General features: G+C 36.2%; 1 protein-coding gene across 1 annotated transcript in view; it reads right to left on the bottom strand.

Moving 5' to 3' along the window:
• The window catches only part of CNTNAP2 (contactin associated protein 2), a 1,422,658-nt gene that overhangs the window by 1,311,129 nt on the left and 92,748 nt on the right, over positions 1-18,781 (bottom strand). The window contains exon 3 of the mRNA XM_058444445.1: positions 2,137-2,340. Within this exon, the coding sequence (XP_058300428.1) occupies positions 2,137-2,340 (204 nt within the window). The remainder of the gene's footprint in view (positions 1-2,136; positions 2,341-18,781) is intronic.

Below are 18,781 nucleotides of genomic sequence, written 5' to 3'. Positions count from 1 at the left end.
ACGTAGGTGATGGGATGATATGTGCAGACAAGCATCACGGCACACGTTTACCTATGTAACAAAGTTGTACATCCTGCACATGCATTCATGAACTTAAATTAAAAAAAGAAAAGAAAAAGGTACCACCACTTTGCCTAAACTGTAATTTTGAATGCCAGTAGCAATCTTGCAGATCTTCACTTTAGCTTTAAGTAAATCCTAGCTACATCACCAACATACAAATATACATTGGTATCGTCCATTTAAAAACAACAGGGCCAGGCATGGTGGCTTGTAATCCCAGCACTTGGAAGGCCAAGGCAGGTGGATCATTTGAGGTCAGGAGTTTGAAAACAACCTGGCCAACATGGTGAAACCCCATCTCTACTAAAAATACAAAAATTAGCCGGGCATGGTGGTAGGTGCCTGTAATCCCAGCTACTCGGGAGGCTGAGGCAGGAATATCACTTGAGCCTGGGAGGCAGAGGTGGCAGTGAGCAGAGATCATGCCACTGCACTCCAGCCTGGGTGACAGGGTGAGATTCTGACTCAAAAATAAGTAAATAAATAAATAAATAAATAAATAAATAAATATAAAAAATGGAAACAACAACCACCGCACATAAAACAGTAACTTCTTTGAGTTCAGATCTTTCAGCAGCCAACATTTCATTTCTCTATGTTCTTCCTCTCTAGTTAACAGTTAACTGACTAACTGTTCTTCCTCTCTAGTTAGTCAAAATATTTACTTAACACCTTTCATTCTTTTTTTTACCTACAAAATTTGTCTTTTCTATTCCACGGAGTAGAAATTAACAGTAACCTCCATGTTGTTAAGCCCAATATTTGCCTCTCTGTCTTCATCTTACATGACATTTAGATGAATTCAACAGCTGACAACCTCTTTTGTTTCCTTGATTTCTGCGATACTACACTTTCTTCATTTTCTCCTACTCAATATTCACAACTACTTAGTCTCCATTTTAGTCTTCCTCTCTCAGTCTCATATATCAACTGCCATAATAGAAAGTTCTACTTAGATGTTTCATGAGCGGCTCAAGTTAACCATGTCCAAACTGATCTCTAGAATTCCTCCTAAAGTCTTCTCTATTTCTGAAAATGGCACTAATGTCCATTTGGTGCTCAAGCCCAAATCCTAGGGCTCATTCTCTATTTCTACTCTTTTCTTCTTAGGCTGTATCCAACCCATCAGAAATCATGCTGATGTAGCACTAAAATAATTTCCTTAATTGACATATTTCTCTGCATCTCCCCTAATAACCACCTCATACAAGCAGTACTATCTCTCACCCAAACTATGCAGAAGTTCCACTGTGACTCTCATATCTACACAAGTAATTCTTCTTACAGAAGTCTCAATGCGCTTGATAAAAATTAAGATAATAAAGCCATACAGTTTAATGCCTTCCAACAGCTTCCTATTCTTAAAAATAATATCTAAACAATTTGCCATGCCCTGCAGGATCCCACAGGTTTTGGGCAATTTCCACCTCTTGGATTTAATCTTTTGTCTTAATAACTCAACGGCATTTATGCACAGTGGCATCCTTCCTGCTTCTTGAGTGTGCTTTTGGTCTTCAATGTTCTCTTCCTATGTAATCCTCTTTCTCTCATGTTTTCATGGCTAATTCCTTTTCATCACTCCGATCTCATCTTAAATATTTTCTCTCCAGAGCGGTCTTTCTTCACTACACATTCTAATATTGGCCCTGTTGCCTTTGAAGAGGACTTATTAACCTAGTCCCCTTATCATATTAATCTATTCAACTGGTTCATAATATATATTATTTGAAGTCATTCATTTTTGCTTAGTTGTTTTAAAATAAGAATAATAAATGCTATATGGTCTGATTCCTCTCTTAGGTCATGAACTTAATGAGCTTAAGGATCTTGTCTATTTGTTCCTTGCTATAGGCCAAAGACTAGTATTGTACCTTGTACAGTAGAGGTGTTTAATAAATAGTTTTTGAATGAATAGGTGTTTCATTATATACCAACTGTTATAGATTAAGAATGAATTGACAGCATAATATGAGCTCTTTTTATAATTTACATTTTAAAGAATTGAGCAACATGAACGTTTTCCTAATGGGAACATCCATAATGGAAAGAATAGTACTGAGAATCAGAACACACCTAAGTTTAAACTGAGGACTAGCTTGGCTTTTTTCAGTTCCAAGGTAATGTAATCTCCTTGCTGTCCTTCTCCGTGCAAGATTACTCCTTCACTTTCAGACGTCTTAAATTTCAAGGCAATGACATCTTTCAGTGTTTTCATCTTCTTGTTTCTGAATCTATATGGTAATACAACATGGCCATCAAAGTTGATAACATCAGCCCCTAAAACAAACAAAAAATAACATATTAGTTCAGCCACGTATGTTACCATCCACTTCCAACAGGCGCCTGCAAAGAATAAATGAGAATTAAATAAGTGTTTTTCTTGAGAAATTGACAGTCCTCTGTTTTTATTCTATTCCTTCTTTTGATTTACTGTGTTTTTTTAAAGGAGATTTTATGGAGAGTATTGATAAAAATGCTCATAAAAGCTCTATCAGTTGAACATTTTACTTTAATTACAAAATTAGTAATATAAATTCAATGGGTTATATGCTTCAAATCTTAGGAATCTAGAGTTTAGTCCAAAATTGTAAAATTTTAAAATCTCGAACAGATTATGAGACTTAAATGTTTTATTCCTTAATGATAATTCTTCATGATTTTTAAGTATATATTTTATTCAAAAAGTTGTTTTATTTGATGTAAGAATGAAGGCACTTGGAATGTAATCTTTTATGCTATTCTCATTTTTTTCTAATGGTTTTTAATATTTCACCACAATTTTAATAAACCTTGTTGTAGTATTCAGAGTTTACAACCAATTGAATTTTCAGAAACTTCTTAACATTTATACTTAGGAATCAGTGTGTCTCAAATTTCTTATTACCTCCTTGGATTTGGAATGGAGAATTGGGCACCATTTTTTTTTTTTTTTTTTTGAGACGGAGTCTGGCTCTCTCACCCAGGCTGGAGTGCAGTGGCGCGATCTTGGCTCACTGCAAGCTCCGCCTCCCGGGTTCACGCCATTCTCCTGCCTCGGCCTCTCCGAGTAGCTGGGACTACAGGCGCCCGCCACCACGCCTGGCTAATTTTTTTGTATTTTTAGTAGAGACGGGGTTTCACCGTGTTAGCCAAGATGGTCTCGATCTCCTGACCTCGTGATCCGCCCGCCTCGGCATCCCAAAGTGCTGGGATTACAGGCGTGAGCCACCGCGCCCGGCCCATTGTTTGTTTTTTCACCACATTGGACACAGATATCTTCACTTATCCATATATGAGTTTAAAGAACAAATATCCAGAGTTTACTACGACTACAGCAGCTCTAATTTTAGTTTTAGGGGAATAGATTAAAATAAGGAAAGTATGTAATCTTTTTAAAAAATGGGAAATTTTGTCACTATGATCAGAAATATGTGATTGTGAGGATTCGTTTGATAACTACTATTTATTTCATACCAGAAATAAAAATGAGATGATATTATTTATTAGGCACTATTGATCAACGCATTCTCAATTCATAGAATGATTCAAAAATGCAATGTAACCATTCAAATCAAATATTGAGTTCAAATAGCCGCTTCGTTACCATGATCAAATCTTCATTGTTAAAAATCTTTTCAATAGACTATTTCTGTAAGCTTTTCATTTTTAAATCATAGAAAGCCTAGTCAATGGAACAGCTCTAATAACTTTAGAATTACAAGCCTGGACAAAGCTAGCCTCTAGGTTTTGGGCAAGGTCTGGCTAAGGAACTCCAGAGGGAGACATTGGAGAAAAATAATAGCCAGTTTAAAGCCTGTCAGAGAAATATTTTCTCATTTCATGTCCTAGTTCTCTGGCACTTGTTTACTCCAATCACCACGAGGAACACTTTGGTTTGCCTTGTAAGTGGAGCATACCACCAAATAAATTCCTGTGGGGGCCACAGTAGAGATGCAGAGCTTCCAGAACCACATCCAATCCTTTTTTGTGTTGAGTTTACCTAATTCTATAAAGTGAATTGTTGTGCATACAGTTACTTCGAATAATACTTAAAATGAAATCTAAGCATGCCTTTCAAATCATTGATGGCTTTCACATACTTTGAAAATATCTATGCTAGTATCTCAAATATTTATGCTTTTAAATAAGTTTGTACAATGTTACATTATAAAACATTCAGAAAAAAAGACCTTAAATTTTAAGTTTTAATTCTTATAATCAGCTCTTTATTGCCCATAAAAAGACTTTCTTAATCAACAGAATTCTGTCCTCTGAGACTGTGAATCACAGAGGTTTACTTTAATACGAGGGAAAAAATCAACCATTAAATTTTGGCTTCTGCTAACACTGCAAAGCCAATTAAACTTTAGCTTAATCATATATGCTGTCACAGCTGAATTTCAATGGCAATATCTTTATCATCTGCAATGAGAAATAAAGGAGAGAAAAAAATGGAATCTGATTTTCAGATTTCAGGTTGAACTTTTAATCCAGCAGTTGATAGATACTTTTTTTCTTGAAAAGTGAATAAAAGAAAAACAGATGAGAGTAAATTCTGAACTCTAGACAGCAGTTTCGCAGTCAATTTCCTATCAGTGACAGTTAAATAATAGACACATCATTGTTTTATACACCTTTAGCATATTTTAATTGATATAAAATATTTCTAATTCATCTCTCAGGCAGTAAATGTTCCCTGAGCTTTTACTCAGGGAACAATAATCACCTCCTCTATACTTTCTTCTATATCAAAACACATTTAGTTCTAGGTACAGAATAGTGATTTATGCAAATGTTAATGCATTTCTGTCTTAGAGCAATGAGAAAATGTGACAGAAAAGATGAAGATGGCTTTTTTTTTCAGACATTCCTAAGATATTAATAAAAACAGGAAGGAAAGCTATTCGTTAGACCAAGTCTCACGTTACAAATGGTAAGTAGTCAGGGTCAGCTGGGAAACAAAATGCTCTGTAAGCTAGATTCCCCACAAAGAAAAATGAAAAGTTTCAACATATTCTCCCACGTATCTATCCATCAATCTAAAACAAAATTAAAAGTTTTTTTTCTATGAATGGGTTAAATGCTTCCAAAATATCAGCACATCCTCTTATGGATATAAGCTCAGAGCTGGCTTGAAAATTATAAAATTTCTAGAAATAATCTATGATATTTATACTTTAACACTACCATGTACCTTTTTAAAAGTCTGGGATATTCTACAACAATGTAAAGAACATCCATCACAGTTTCGCTCTGTTTCCTACAAAAATAGATTAAAATTTCATTTGATACCTAATAACGCACTGTGCTCATTTGGGGACAAGCCACTTTTTTCTTCTATTATCCTGATTGCTTATCACTCCCTAGAATTAAGTTTTCTATGCGGTGATTAAATATGTATGGTTGAACTGTTTAAGCAATCTGAACAATAATGGCTAGTCAAAAAGTGAATGCAAAATCATAGTGTTTCCACAATTTTGTTCCTAACAATAGCTCAGCAAGCTGGTAATATGCCCAATTCATCAAAGCATCATGGTAGAAAAGGCTTTTTCAAAAACATTTTATTGTTCCTTAGTCTTCACTTTCTAACTTTGAATAAGATAATTTGAAGAAGTGTTTACCATATAAACATTTTAATATTAAAATTTTAAGTTTATTTAATATTTTAATTTTAAAAGATATCTTTGCTATATATTTTATTACAAACTATGTCTATTGATCAAAAGAAATTAAACAATACAGAAATATAGAAAGTAGAAAGTGAATCCCAACCACAGAAGATAATCAGTGTTAATGGGTACTTGGTTGGTTCATATCCTACATTTTACATACTTACCTAAATATCTATCTAACTATACATATATATATATATATATATATTTGGATATATCTATATCTAGATATAGATATCTAGATATAAAATAGATATAATAGATATAAAATAGATATAAAATATCTATATCTAGATAGAGATATAAAATATATAAAATGTAAAATAGATATAAAATATCTATATCTAGACATAGATATAGATATCTGAGGGAGAAAGAGAGAAGAATAAAGAGAGTGGGAGAGAGAGAGGGAGAATTTCATTTCATTTAGTCATTGTCCAAAATGTACACTAATAGTTTGAGTTTGAGGTGATATAATATTTATAGTGCAGGGAAACTGCATGTTTTAGTTAATTAAAATGTTTTATTAATCTTCATACAAGGCCCTTATAAAAGTTAAAATATATATAATTTGAAACCGTAGTCTATTTATTTGAAAAAATTAAAAAGTATTTGAATGTAGCATACCAACAAAGAAGTATTCAAGAGTTACTTTTAATACCGTTTCCCCATAAAATTTTTTCAGTTACTTTTATAGGGGATCTGAAAGAAACAAAAAGGTTTAAAGAAAAAAATTAAAAAGGAATTATTTCTTTTTTTCTGAAATAACCAATGATAATATACCATTTGTGATTATTTTAAATTGCATATAAATAATTTTTACATATGTACATGGATACACATATGGATAATACTGTATATAGTTTGTGTTTGATTTTTGTTACTGTACATTTTTTAAAACTTATTTCATAATTTTGTTTTCTAAAACAGGATTTTGATTAGCTAAAAAGGTACCATTATTTAAGTGTCCAACTTCTTCAATAAAAATTGTGGTGGAAGTTTGTTTTTATTTTCATAAATAAACGTTTTATTTTGGAAAAATTTTAGATTTAGAGAAAAGCTGAAAAGGTAGAGTTCTCATACCTTTCAGCCAGCTTCCTCTAATATTAACATTTTACATAACCTGGTGCATTTGTCCAAATGAAAATACTATCTTAAGTAAAGGGGCATTCACTCAAATACAGATTATACTTGGACTTCACTAGGGTTTCACTAACGCTTTTTTGTTGCTGTTCTAGGACTCAGTCCAGGATCTCACTTTGCATTTAGTTATGATGCCTCCCTAGTCACTTCTAATCTGTGACAGTTTCCAATGCTTTCCTTGTCTTTCATAACTTTGACCCTCTAGAAGAGCACCAGCCAGGTATTTTGTAGAATCTGTCTCAGTTTGGATTCGTCTGATGTTTTCTTAGGACCAGACTGCATTATTGATATTTGGGGAGAATATCACAGAGTTGTGGAATCATGTATCTCAAATATATACAATTTTTATTTTTCAATTACATAATATTTCAATAAAGGTAAAAAATTATATAGATTTTTAATTAGAGAAAAAAGGAAACAAAATTAAAGATGTTCTTTTATAAAAAATAAATGAATTAAAAACTAGTAAATTTGGAACTTTAAATTTTGTGAAGGCATATATATTTCACAAATACATATAAAGCATGTAAATCTAAAAAACTGGCAAAAATGTATATTAACCAGTTAGTACAGAACCTAATATTACATAATTTATGCAATACCAAATAACTTCGAGGGTTTGAAATATATTTTATCTCTGAAACTGAAGTTTAAAAATACTGGAAGATAGAATTTGCTTATTTTGCAAATTTCACACACATGCAAATCTGTGTATTATTTTCATTGTCAGATGTCAATATCCTAGATACACTGATCATTCTTTACAAAAAGTGTGACTGCCAACTTCGCCTCCTCTCTATTCACCCAGCTTTATTCATTTTTGTAGCATTTATCGCTACCTGATACATTGATGTTTGCATATTTACAGCAAATCTCCTCTGAGACTTAGTTTTGTTCCATTCTAAAGCCCAGTACTTAAAACAGTGCCTGAAAAACAGTGAATGTTCATTAAATACTTGTTGAATGTTTGAATGTTGTCACTCATATTTCTATTAATTGGATTAAGGTATAATGAACACTATTATTTCATACTTCATTAAAAAATTAGGGTCACTCGATTGGAAGAAATTTCAAGAATCTCGCTGATCCATCTTGGTGCTACAACTACAAATATACTTGAGGTTTCAACAGTCAGATAAAAGATTGGTAACATTAGGCTACTTTTGGGGAGCTGTGGTGGTGGGCAAGAATGTATTCCATTATTTTAAATTGACTCAGTCCTAGAACAGACACAACTCTGATGGACTCAATCTCATTCCATCTACACATTTCTTTGATCTGAATACTTTCTTTCTCCTAACCCACTGTCTTTCTTTTTTTCAATGTATCTGTGATATAAACCTAAATAGTTAAAACAGATTTCAAAATGTCAGTATAGCAAATTTAGAGTAATAGTAGCAAATGAGCCTTCTCCAGATCCTTTAAAAGTGATCCAGAGATAGAATCTGAAAATCACTTCTACTTTGGGGAAAATGGAACAAAACAAAAAACCTCAAGGCTCTTCTTTCCTGAAGGCCAGTGTCTCACAGTTTTTTCAGTATTTCTGCTTAAAATATGTTGCTTTGCCCTTCAGTGCTTGATATCCCCTAGGACAATGACAACAATTGCCAAAGGACTCTGATTTCATTTCTGCATACCATTTAGATTCCAATCCAGTAATTTGGAAGGCTCGTCCACATGGATATTCCACAGGCATATCTCACTCTACCTGCTCAACATACAATTCTTTCTCTGAGCTCTATTACTTTTATTATATCCACTATCCAGTCACTCAAGCCAGAGTTCTGGAACTTTCTTGAGCTTCTTTTTTTTTTTTTTTTTTTTTCTTTTTGCCTACCCACATTTAGCGACTTCCAAGACCTGTGAAATATAGAGCTTTGTGCAGTGGCATATCTTAGCCAATGAGTTTATTTGAGGTGCAATGATCATTAATTGAAATTTGATATTTCACTTTTATATTTTTAAAACTCAGACTTTACTTTTATATATACTACCATGAGCCTACCATTACCTCGCATGTTGCCTATTGTATTAACATTGTTAAGTGACCAATTCCCATCCTTTGGTCTTATTTCTCTTAAACCTAACTGATATGAACAGGCGACAAGAGGGTGGTTCCCCGGCAAAGGCCCCACCCTCAAGCCTGCAAACCATGGTGCTAAATGAGAACAGTTACCCTGTTTTCCTGTCCAACTGTTGCTTTTTTCAAAACCACCCTGGCCTGTCGTGCTCCCCATCCTATACTCCTAAAAACCCCAAACCCCAGGCTCCATGAACAGACAAGCAGTAGAACAGAAGAGTGGCACAGCAGAGAAGGAGAGAAGAGAGGAAGCGTCTGTACATCAAGAGGAGTTTGGCTGGGGACAGTCAGATAGGAGACTGGCCATGGGATGGTCGAACTACAGGGGAAGATCATCTTCCCACTCCATCTCCTTTCCAGCTCCCCATCCGTCCCGCTGACAGCCACCTCCATCACTCAGTAAAATCCCTGCATTCACCATCCTTCAAGTCTATGTGACCTGATTCTTCCTGAATGCCAGACAAGGACCTGTGTACTAAGAAGACAGGGTATAAAAGGCTGTCACCCTGACTCTCCACTGAACTGGTTAACACTTAGCCATCCACAGATGGCAAAGCTATAAGGGCATTGTAACACCCCTAGACACTGCCGTGGAGCCAGAGCCCAAAAGTGCTGGCTCCAGCTCACCTGCACACTCCTCCTCCCAAAAGGGGCTTGAGCTGAGCAATGGAGGCACACCCATTGCAAGTCCTGCGACGGGGTCCAGGGAACTCTCCCGTCTTAAAACCATCACACAAAAGCTGGAAAGACCTTTTTGAAATAAACTCTTTCCAAAAAAGATCAAAAGCCAGGTTCTTCAGTGTGGCCTATACCACCCTCAATGATATAGTTCCTGCCTTCCCGTCCAGGCTCATTTTTAGTGCCATCTTTCTTTCTCTGTGCTCGTGATGGTAAATGGATTGAATTCCTCGCAGACTTCACATAGCACCTTTCCTCGGGCTATCCTCACTTTCTTCAATGAGCAGCCATTTTTCTTGTTCTAGTTTACTTTTAGGCATCTTCTAAGCCTCAGATAAGCCCCACCACTAGAGAGCTTGCCTGTGTGAAACAGCCTTGGTCTATTGTCCCCTAGTTCCTTGCATACTTTCATCATTTTACTTCTCATATTATATTGAAGTTATCTTCTTTTGGGCGTGATATTTCCTGTGGACTTGAAGCTCTTCTAGGATACAGGCTTTGGATTGTTCCGTTTTGGATTCCTGGCAGCATAAACACTTCCTAAACTGAAACATCATTTAGATTTGAAACAAGGCAAAAGGAGAATTCCACTGTGTTATTATTTCCCCTCTAAACTATGCCTGTGATCTTGCAGTTTACTTTCTAAGAGTACAGACTTATACATGATTTAAGGCTATACAACTCTTACAACGAGCGTCCGATACAAATAAATGGTTTAAACATAACATGCTTTTATTATACTTACACTGGAGCTATTTGTTTATAAGTTAAAGGCCAAAACATTGAACTCCTGTATGAGTTTAAATACAGAATATATAATTTTCTTTGAATTAAATGCATTAATGAGAAACTTGCGTATTCTAAGATTCAAGTCACTAAGTTTTAAACACCTTTTAGGGCAGTCATTGTATGCTAACCTGAAATAGTTATTGATTTTCAGAGGCAAGATATATTGACTCCTACATATTTTATTTTTCATTTTTGAATTACTCCATAAAAAATGTATATATGATAAACCATAAATGGCTAATCATCTGGTTGGCCCATTGAATCACAAAAAACAGACACAGGAAAATATAAGTAACTTTTTAAAGTTATAGCATTAGATATCACATTGTTCAACATGAAGAGACAAAAAAGCCCACTGAGGTACCCTATGCCTCCCAAAATGGATATTCACACACACATACACCCCCCATACACACACACAGAAACACATGCACACACCTATATTCTGTCCTCGCTCTCATCCACTCATTACCCACAAGATACCAGAAAATCAGAGTGATCGATTTCTAAGCAGGGTTATAACTCTCATATATCCAATAATGCAGAAATAATAAGCGATTTCTGAAAATTAGCATATAATCTATTTGTAGGAAATCCATGTGGAAGCTGTTTTTATTTATTTTTGTAAATCAAAAAGTCAAATAAATTAGGCTCGCCTTCTCTGTGATATTATTGCTGTTTACTGAAAATAGCTCTACAACTTTTGACCATACAAAATCTAGATTTTTGCTGGTGAAAAGACTATCTAGAATTATAAATCCTAAGTAAATGCTACACAGATGAGGAAAGAAACCAGACATCAAGAAACTCCTCAGAATGTCTTTTGATTTAAATTATTCCCAACATTTATTTCAGAATTTTTAAAATCTCTATTCAGTTCACCTTCTAGTTTCATTTAAAATATCATTGTCAGTGTTCTGTTCAAATTTTGATACTATATAAAGATAGCAGTTTAGTTACAAATAGTGATAAGGAACTTGTTTTTAGGCACTCTTTTCATAGTAATTTATATAATATTGAGGAAAAAATCAATTATCCCTATGAGTAAACGGAGGCTGGTAGCTGTGGAGAGTGGGAGCAGGGGTAATGGCAGCCACCTGTGTCATTTCTTGGAGCTGCCATGGCTTCAATTTCCCCTCTATCCTGACCATGTATCTTCATCTCTGTGCTCCAATGCTTTGACATCTGGGGCCTTGCTGACCCTAGAGGGACTGCTCTTCCCAGGGTTGGCCAGTTTCTAGAGATGGTAAGCACACTTTCCAAATATAAAACAACCAATCCAGAGTCCACACCCCAACTGCTTCCTTTATCCAGCTTTCTCTCTTCTGGGCCATGATCCATCTTCTCTACTCATCCCAGAATCAGGTACAAGACAACTAGGATCAGCCTCTATGCCCCAGAGCTCACTGGAATAATTATTCCAGTTAGCCAGACCTAAGCCTGCTTACCTTGCTGCACCTATCCCTTCCCATGGAAACTACAATAAGGGATCTTGCCCACAGTTCTTTCTTGCCCTCTGCCTCCTGACAGACCCTGGTGCTTCCCTGAGCTCCCTACCTCCGATCTACACCCTGTGGCATGACCTGCCACAGTAATAAAAGTAATAAAGTAAATAAATGTTATTTACTTTAATAAAGTAATAATTGTATTTATATAAAATAAAATAACTTCAACACTCACAGAAGACAAGCAATTTATGTAAATGTGTGACGCTGGCTGGTTATAAATATCATATCAATAATATAAACTATTAATAAAGTAATAAAATATTAGTATCTTTTCATGGCAGGTGTTTTCTGATATGTTGGCCTTACTATGTCTCAAATTTTCTACCAATAAACTACATTAGAAAACACTCTGTACAGAAAATTATTTTACCATATCCTAGAAAAGAAGTGAAAAATCAGTTTTGATCAAACAAAAGTCTAAGAACTGTTGGCAAAAGTTAGTCCATAGACCTGCAAAAAGCTCCTTTAAAGCAAATTTTAGAAGCCATTATTAAATGTCTAAGATCAATTTCTGGACTCTGAAATATCTTCTACATCCATAACCTTGTGTCAAGACTGTGGGGTTGTGGAAGTAATGGGGTGAGTTAAAAAAACAAAAAACAATACAGAAACTTTCCAGTGAAAAGAGAATTAAGACTGAGTAAGATAAATTCAGACAGATAGGGGAATAGCACATTCAACTGTTACTAAAAATGCCCAGTTTTTTGTGACTTTACTACATAAGGCTCACAACTCATGTGCAGGGTGAGAATTGGAAGATTAAAGACTTAATGCTCCTTGAGGAAGCTGAGAGCTCATGTGTGTAATGATGGTATTCTAAGTGGAAAATGCATGTCCAGGTTTGCATTGGAAAGATAACTCCTTTGCTAGTGAGGGAGAGGAGAAACGGAGTGGAAAGGGTCCAGAAACAGAGAGAACAAAGAACCAGCCTCAAACGAGCTGATGTTCTTACAGTGTTGACAACAGTTATGCAAAGCCGGAATTCAGAAGACACCTATGTCATTAAAGGATGCAAAGCATTCAGATGATGCATTATCACTACACAGAATTTCAAAGCAGTTAGGGATTTTATACTAACTGAAGAATTTCAGATCAAAATTTACAGTTGTGACTGACTCCAGGTGTATGATAAATCCAATATTACAAAGCCTCAGAACTCACAATGAATTTGACAGTACACTGAAAACAAAAACAAAATGTCAAAAATTCCTCTTTTAAACATGCTATATATTCGAATTCATTTTCCCACCATCTTAATTTTTACACAGAATCTTAGTTTGTTACTTCTTTAGCTATCCAAAATTTCCTTTTCAAATTCATCTGATATGATTTGTCTCTGTTTCTCCACCCAAATCTCATCTTGAATTGTACTCCCATAATTCCCACGTGTTGTGGGAGGGATCTGGTGGGAGATAATTGAATCATAGGGACCGCTTCCGCCATCCTGTTCTCGTGGGAGTGAGTAAGTCTCACAAGATCTGATGGTTTGATAAGGGGAAACCCGTTTCTCTTGGCTCTCATTCTTTCTCTTGCTGCCGCCATGTTCAAGGTGGCCTTCACCTTCCGCCATGATGGTGAGGCCTCCGTAGCCACGAGGAATTGTAAGTCCATTAAACCTCTTTCTTTTGTAAAGTGCCCAGTGTTGGGTATGTCTTTATCAGCAGCATGAAAACGAACTAATACATCATTCATCCATACATACAACCATTCATCCACACATATGTACGTGAACAAACACCATTACTTTAAACATGTAAAATCATTAATTTCTGAACTCTATACATCCATCAACAACCCCTACAAATTTTTCAGGACGAGTAGCAATATGTAATAGGTGATCAGTAAAAAATGTCATTTTTATTTTACTTTCTGTGCTTTCCTGAAAGCTAAATTAGTGGGTAGAAATGATTTTCTCTTATTTGCAAGAGACTGGGACATACGTGTGCAGTATCTTTTGAGGTTATGCATATGGTGCAATACATTACAACAATTCTTTATTTTTGGTTTGATTTCACACACCTTTGGGTGAAAATTGTACCTCAACCATAAAATAGGCTTAGTAAAGCTCAAAAGGTACACATGTTGTGAGATAATGTTCTCTCTCCTCTTTGCTAGAGCAGTTAGGTCCTGTCTGGTAAAACACTAAATGGTACTCTGTGGTCTGCTCCTGAACACACCTCAGTGATTTGGGCATTGGAGGGAATCTGATTCACTGTGAACTGGGTGCTGTCCATTACTTCATGACACCTGCACACTCACTGGGGCCATGAAGAAGAGGTTGAATTAATTTATTTTCATAAATGAGCAGTGCTTACACAACTTGTGGAGAGAACCAGTCCTGACAGAGATAAAATGATTTGTAGCTTCTAAAATTAGAAGTCACAACTTCAATGCCCAGAGAAGACAAGCAGTTTATACAAATGTGTGATGCTGGCTGGTTATAAATATCATGTCGTTCTATTGATCTTTTACTTTCTTACTTTTGATAGCAATATGAGTGAGAGAGACATATTTCCCTGATTAGAAAATCAACCAAAAAGAGATGCTAATGAAATTAAAAGCTCAGCCATGATGGCAGAGGATTCATACAGTGTTTGGGATATGTTGTGGATATAAGGGGCAGTCCCTATTCACATGAAGGTAACTTAGGATATGCAGGAATGATGGTGTTATTCAAACAATACATTTTCAAGGAAGGCCAGAAATTCAAATTTTTAATTAAATTGCTCCAATTTAAATGCTCATCCGTTGATTTGGAGTTGTATTATGCAGAGGCTGCTAGCTACTGGCCCACATTTATGTCTTCTTGGTCACATATTTCTTTAAGCTGTCAAAATACAAGACTTCATACATCTGAAACAATCAGGCTACTAATAATTATCTGCCTGTGTTTTTATTTTTCAAAAGGTAAATTCTATAGGAAACAACATGATTAATGCTAAATCAATAGAGAGAGCATGGTTAAGAAAAAACAAATGTTAATGTAAATAAAAGAAAAAGGTGCATTTACTACTTTTACGAGGGGTCCAAAAGTCTCATCTGTCAGGACCCATATGAAGGGAGACGCTGCCTATTGTTTTGTTGTTGCTGCTGCTAAAGGGAAGCAGGAGCAAGAACCTCCACATTTGAGATAAAAGATAATTATTTAATTAATAATAGCTCATCAAGTGTTGTTAATAACAACTAAGCAAACCAGGATCCAGTTTTTGCAAGATGTACTGAAATAAAATGGAAATTGTTTTTCTGCCTCGTTTCTGTAGCTTGGTAAGATATATGATTATAAAATGAAGGTAGAAACAAAAATCAATATTGCAGTGATGTCAGATCCAAAAGAAAAAAGAAAGAAGAAAAACAATGAAACACAAGGAAACAACATACATCTGAACCTTATTCACTGAGATTTGAAATAGAACTTTCTAAAAAGAAAAAAAATATATATATATATTTTACAAGTATTTTACTAACTGCTATGTTCCGAATGTTTGTGTCCTCCCAAAATTCCTATGTTAAAACTTATTCTTAATGTTACAGTGTTAGGAGTTGGGGCCTTTACATGTGATTAGGTTATGATGGTGAAGTCCTCATGAATGAAATTAGTTCTCTCATAAAAGCTGCCCCAGAGGCTGGGCGCGGTGGCTCACACCTGAAATCCCAGGACTTTGGGAGGCTGAGGTGGGCGGATCATTTGAGGTAAAGCGTTCAAGACCAGCCTGACCAACATGGTGAAACCCCGTCTGTACTGAAAATACAAAAAAAAATTAGCCAGACTTGGTGGTGCATGCCTATAGTCCCAGCTACTTGGGAGGCTCAGGCAGGAGAATCGCTTGAACCGGTAGACGAAGGTTGCAGTGAGCTGAGACTGCGCCACTGCACACCAGCCTGGGTGACAGCGCAAGACTCTGTTTTCAAAAAACAAAAACAAAAAAAATAAAGTTGCCCCAGAAAGATGCGTTGCCCTTGCCCACAGCAAGAAGGCATCATCTAAGAACCAGAAAGTGGACCCTCATCAGATACCAAATGTGTTGGTACCTAGATTTTGGACTTCTCAGACATCAGAACTTGCAAAATTAGATTTCTGTTATTTATAAGCTATCTAGTTTACATTATTCTGTTATAGCAGGCCAAACAGACTAAGACAGAAAATTGCTACTCAAGTAGAGTCCTGCTGCAGCAAATACTAAAAATGTAGGAACATTTTTGGAGCATGGCCATGGGCAGAGGCTGGAAGGCTTATGAAGTTCATGCTTTAAAAAAATAATAATAATAATCCCAGCACTTTGGGAGGCCAAGACAGGTGGATCACGAAGTCAGGAGATAGAGATCATCCTGGCTAACACAGTGAAACCCCGTCTCTACTAAAAATACAAAAAAAAAAAAAAAAAAATAGCCAGGCATGGTGACGGGCGCCTGTAGTCCCAGCTACGCAGGAGGCTGAGGCAGGAGAATGGCATGAACCTGGGAGGTAGAGCTTGCAGTGAGCCGAGATTGCGCCACTGCACTCCAGCCTGGGCAACAGAGCAAGACTCCTCAAAAAAAAAAAAAAAATAGTAATAATAATAATAAAAGGCTACATTATTCTGAATGGACCTTTAAGGGTAATTCTGGTGAGGACTTAGGAAGAAAAGAGGAGAGCTATAGAAAGAACCTCAATCTTCTTAAATTATACCTAAGTGGCCGTGAACAGAATGTTGATAGAAATATGGGTGATAAAGGCCATTCTGATGAGGTCTCAGAAAGAAATGAGGATGCCCTGGGAAGCTGCAGAACTCAGGAAGAGGTCTGTCACTCTGCAAGATCTCCACAGAGTCCCTTCTAGGGCAGTGTATAGAGGTGTCATGGAGTTGCGGCTGCCCCAAGTTTTGCCACCATCAAAACTGGTAGAAGCCACCAGTATGTGATTCTAGCATGAAAGAGCCGTGAGCTGGTGACCCAGGCACAGAGCCAGCATGGAGGTGGGGCTACTGCAGAGAACCATCTAGGTGGCAGAATATTTGGGGCTTGGGACTTTAAATTGGGACCTGTTACCTTTTTCTTCTTTCCTATTTTTTTCCTTTTAAAGTGATAATGTCTATCCTATGCGTGTCCCACATTGTATTTTGGAAGTACACAAGTTGCTCGATTTCACAAGTTTACAGCAGGAGAGCAATTTGCTCTGGATGAATCACACCTTCAGTCTCACCCATAACTGATTTAGAAGTTATTTAGATGAGACTTTGGAGTTAGAAATTAAAATGGATGTTGAAATGAATTAAGACTGTTGGGGCTATTGAGATGGAATAAATGCATTTTGTATGTGAGAACTGTATGAATTTGGGGGTTTTGGGGCAGAACGCTATGGTATGAGTGTTTGTGTCATCTCAAAATTCGTATGTTGAAACCTAATGACCAATGTGATGATATCAAGAGGTGGAGTGTTTGGGACGTGATTAAGTTGTGAAGGCAGACCCTCATGTCTGGAATTAGTGCCCTTATAAAAGGCCCCAAAGAGCTAACTAGTCCTTATACTGTCTGAGGACACAGAGAGAATATGCCTTCTATGAACCAAAAAGGTCTTATCTAACATTGAACCCGCCAGCGCCTTGATCTTGGACTTCCCAGGCTCCAGAACTTTGAGAAATAAAGTTCTGGTTTCTTATTAGATGCCCAGCTTATGGTATTTTTGTTGTAGCAGCTTAAACTAAGACACCAACTAACAAATATAGACCATCCTTTGTTTCTAGATTCTGCATTTGTGAATTTGCCTATTTGCTAAAATTTGTAACTCCAAAGGCAATGCTCATGGCACTCTGGCAGTCATTTGTAGATAATGCAGAGTTGTAAAAAGTTGAGTCATTGGCCGGGCGCGGTGGCTCACGCTTGTAATCCCAGCACTTTGGGAGGCCGAGGCGGGCGGATCATGAGGTCAGGAGATCGAGACCACGGTGAAACCCCGTCTCTACTAATAAAAAAATACAAAAAATTAGCCGGGCGTGGTGGCGGGCGCCTGTAGTCCCAGCTACTCGGAGAGGCTGAGGCAGGAGAATGGCGTGAATCCGGGAGGCGGAGCTTGCAGTGAGCCGAGATTGCGCCACTTCACTCCAGCCTGGGCAACAGAGCAAGACTCCGTCTCAAGAAATAAAAAAAATAAAAAAAAATAAAAAAGTTGAGTCACCAGGTGTGTATGTCCACAGCTAATGTGCAACAAGGCAATGATATTCCTTCTTGTATCAGTTCTCTTCCTGTTAAAATGTATACTTTTTTAAAATCTATTTATTGCCACATTTTTGTGCATTTTTCAGGGTAATTTTGCTGTTTAAAATGCCTCCCTCCCAAGCATATGTCTGAAGTGTTTGCTAGTATTTCTCAGCACAAAAAGGCTGTGATACGCCTAATAGAGACAATACCTGTGTTAGATGAGCTTTGTTTAACAAGAACAACAGTGCTGTTTACCATAAGTTCAATGTCAGTGAATCAGCAACGTATAATATATAAGGTGTAAATAGAAACACACACAAATCTAGATTATGTATTGATTAGTTGACAAAAACTGTAGTGACCAGAGGCTCACTGAAACCTAACCCTATATTTCCCCTAGGAGAAATAATTCAGTATTTGCTAAATCAGTGCTCCTGGCAACTTTATAGCACATAATTAGTATCAATAATGAAGACTGCTTGTGTTTACATTGCATTTATTTATCTTTACACAAGAAAGTAGAGAACAATTTCAAACTACCACGTATATGTCAGCAGAATATAATAAATATTTAAATTAATCTTGAGGAAAATTATCAACAAACAGCAAATCTCTTCAAAAATAAGTATAATGCTACATTGTACCAGCTGACATACATACACCTTTTCTTTTTTTTTTTTTTTTTTTTTTTTTTT

This window comes from Hylobates moloch, unplaced genomic scaffold (genome assembly GCF_009828535.3).
Source record: "Hylobates moloch isolate HMO894 unplaced genomic scaffold, HMol_V3 SCAFFOLD_1, whole genome shotgun sequence".
Classification (NCBI taxonomy): domain Eukaryota; kingdom Metazoa; phylum Chordata; class Mammalia; order Primates; family Hylobatidae; genus Hylobates; species Hylobates moloch.
Note: the sequence above shows the minus strand (reverse complement) of the source record. Positions and strands in the feature narration are given on the sequence as shown.